Here is a 3,367-nt window from a genome sequence, read left to right as displayed (position 1 = left end):
AGGGGGGCGATATGCCCCTCTCCCTGGTCACCTCCAGACCGACCGTCGCACCTGTCCTCGCCGTTCCCCTACTTAAAGGTCCCTTCCCCCTCTCGGCGGAGCGCGAGTCCCGGGGGCTCCGTAGCGGAGCGAGGGGTTGGGACCCGGGGAGCGCTCGGCGCGGCTCAGCCAATGAGAAGAGCGGGCGCTCGGGGTGGCGGGGAGAGGGCGGCGCTGCCGGCGTGCGGCGACAGGAGGGGGCCGGGAGGCGGGGGCCGGAGCCGGAGGGGCGCGCGTCGCATTAACCCTTCAGCTGCCGGACCGAGCCGCAGGCGCTGCCCGAGCCGCGGGCGCTGGAGCGGCTGTCTGCGCGGCGGCGGCGGGCTGGCGTGAGCCGGGAGCCCGGCGCTGGAGCGGGCGGAGCGCGGCGCGGGGACGAGGTGCACCGGGGCCCGTGGCACCACCAGCCCGGGTCGACAGACAGGTGTGCCGGCGCCGCAGCTCCAGCAGCTTCAGGCCCGGCCCAGAGTCCAGAGAGGGCAGCCGCTAAGCGGAGCGGGAGTCCCGCGCCCTCAGTCCAGTTCCGGCCCCGCCCGCACTCAGCTTGGCCGCGGGGTGCGGAGACCACGGCCCGGCCAGGCCACCCGAAGCCTAGTGCTGGGCCGGGCCGGGCCAGGGTGGGTGGGGGCCCGCCCGGCCCGCCCATGGGCTCAGGATGCCGGTGCGGAGGGGCCACGTCGCGCCGCAGAACACCTTCCTCGACACCATCATCCGCAAGTTTGAGGGCCAGAGTGAGTGGGGGAGGGGACAAGGCGGGGAGGGGGGTCTGGGGGGTGGGTCCAGTCCTGCTGAGTGTGGATGGGGGGCGTGCCCGGGCCGTGTGCAGTGCAAAATGTGAGTCAGTAGGGGCTGGTGGGCCCTGAGACTTAAGCTAGGAGCCGAGGGGACAAGGCTTGGTGCCAGGGCATCCCTGGCATAGGATCAAGGGGCCTAGTGTTGTAGCTAGGGGTCGGAGAGTGTGTATGACACCAGGAATGTGCAGGAAAGAGAGGTGGGATGAGATATGTAGGTGTTTCCAACTCTAAATGTCCGGAGTTGATGGGATTGTGTATGTGCTGCCTTAAAACTGTATATGACCCAAGCTGTTGGCCCCTTAAAGTACACTGCACGTTCCTGTCTTGGCTGTGTGGTGACAGACTGGAGCTAAGGGTAAATCTGCTCTTGAGCGTGTGTCACTCATGAATTTGAGTCTGCATGGGCAGTGGAGAGCATCTCCGGCAAGTCCCCAAGATTGTGGGCCCGGTGCAGAGAGGCCGCTGCACACCCGAAGCTGGCTTTGGGGCTAACAGGCCGGCTATGGAGCTCCAGTGTGGTGGGCTTTCCGCTGTGGATGGTACCTCAAACCCCATTGGGTTTGGGCGATTACAACTCCCCTTATTCGGACCTGGCACGGAGACTTCCAGAAATGTGTCCTGGGCTAGGCGAATGTTTGGCGTTGGTGTGCCTGTCCTCGAGGCTGCATGTGCCACAGAGGGTGTGACTGCAAAGGGCCCGTGGAGCGGGAGAGTGACATTCCTTGCCCATGACCCTGTACACACAGGACAATGTGTGCTCTACTGTGTTGGGAGGGAGGGGTCAGTTGGATGGGCAGCATTGTCCTAGACAGAGAACAGGATGATCCCGAGGGGGTGGGGCTGGCCTAGGGGCAGGGGCAGGCCCTTGGGCTTTCTTTGCCTACCCGTTAGGCAGGCAGGGGCAGAATCTGAGAAAATCCTGGCCTGGGTCCTAGAGGCTTGGCTTCTGGCCCTGCCTCTGCCACTGACTGCCGGGTGACCTTGAGTGACTCTTCCTACCCTAAGCCTCAGTTTCCACATCTGTGACAAAGTGATAAGCTACAGGGCTCTTGAGGTCTCCTCGGGATCTGTATTCTAGGACTTCAGGCAAGCGGTGGGGTACAGCGGGGCTTGCCTTCAAAGGAACTTGCTCTGCTCCCCTAGTCTGGGAGTGGGGAGAGGAGGTCACTTTTCTCCTGTAGGTGGTTGGGACTCTGGACTACTGCCTTTAGGCTGAGTGGGGGTGGAGGCAGACTTAGAAGGTCTTTTCATTGGACAGGAAGCTCTGACCTGGGGCTGATGCTTGCTTGGGAGTTCCAAAAGGCCTTGGGAACTGACCTAAAGATGACCCAACTCTCAAAAGTAACTTCCTGGAGGGCAGGGGAAAGATGGCCGAAGTTGGGAGGCTGGAAGCTGGTAGCCGGGCCTTGCTGCAGGGAGCCCTGCTGCAGCTGGCCGTCTGGGGTTTGCAGGACTGTGCAGGGCTACAGCCTGAAGACTGCATAGCTAAGAGGGAAGGAGACCGGTTCAACTTCAGTTGCACATTCCAGCCTAAAGGCCAAAGTGGACAGAGTTTCTGTTTATAGAAGGCACCCACCCCTCGAACGTCTCATTCCGGTACTAGTGAGATGCCCTGAGGCTGCCCTGAGGCTGCTCACCCACCTGCCTGGCCTTTAGCTCAAGTGTGGAGTGGATGCGCCACGTCTAGCTGAAGTGGGTCTACTGGACTCCCTCTGATGGGATCAGCAAGGAAAGTTTCAGATCCCTAGAGGTGGTAATCTTTCCCAGGCTTGGTTTCCACAAGTGGGCCAGTGTCTTGGGCTGACCTCTGGGCTCTAGGGAGTTCCAGGGTGTGAACTGCAGGTAGTTTTCCTTACTCTGTATGACCTTGGACTTGTGCCTGTGACCCCGAGCTGTCCTTCTGCCAGACAAGATTCAAAAGCTGGATTCACTGTGAATGAGCTGCTAGACTTGGGCATTGAGAGGAACTTCTCAGTTTCTTCACCCATAAAATGACTCTTCTAACAAGCTACCTTGCTGGGTTGTCCAGGTCTGCAAGTTCACACCCTCATTCTCTGGTTTACCTACTCCTCAGCTTCTGACTGCCTGTGGGTAGGATGCAGAAGTCATAGTAGGCCCTGACCGGAGGGAGTCTAACGGTATTTGAGGGACTGATTTTCCAGGAAGAGTTCCTTATCAAGGGGGAAGAAGCCACAGGAGCTGGTGCAAAGGGGAGGCTGGCCGCCATCTCCTGTCCTTCTCAGGCTCCCTTTCCTGGCTGTGTTTATCCCTCCGCCGCGGCTGCTGACACGCGTTGCTGACACCCGCCCAGGCCGGCTTTGGCCGCTGGCTCTCTGCTGGAGGAAAACCACGCAGCCAGCCGGCGGGCCAGGGGGTAGGGGGCGTGTCGCGAGGCAGCGCCGGGTGGAGGCACCTGTGTCACTGCACAGCTGCGTTCAGCCGTGGTTGAGCACCCCTCCCTGGTGCGGGGGAGTGTCGAACGGCAGTGTGTGACGAGCGAATGTGGGGAAAGGCCGGGAGCCCCCAAAACTAGT

General features: G+C 61.3%; 1 protein-coding gene across 3 annotated transcripts in view; it reads left to right on the top strand.

The window, feature by feature from the left end:
- Positions 1–275: 275 nt before the first annotated feature.
- Positions 276–3,367, top strand: part of Kcnh2 (potassium voltage-gated channel subfamily H member 2) — a 35,057-nt gene continuing 31,965 nt past the window's right edge. The window contains exon 1 of one of the 3 annotated variants that reach the window (XM_031380139.1): positions 276–770. In XM_031380139.1, the coding sequence (XP_031235999.1) occupies positions 695–770 (76 nt within the window). In that variant the 5' untranslated portion in view covers positions 276–694. The remainder of the gene's footprint in view (positions 771–3,367) is intronic. The other 2 variants (XM_031380137.1, XM_031380138.1) reach the window with 2 other exon arrangements.

This window comes from Mastomys coucha, unplaced genomic scaffold, assembly GCF_008632895.1.
Source record: "Mastomys coucha isolate ucsf_1 unplaced genomic scaffold, UCSF_Mcou_1 pScaffold19, whole genome shotgun sequence".
NCBI lineage: Eukaryota > Metazoa > Chordata > Mammalia > Rodentia > Muridae > Mastomys > Mastomys coucha.
Note: the sequence above shows the minus strand (reverse complement) of the source record. Positions and strands in the feature narration are given on the sequence as shown.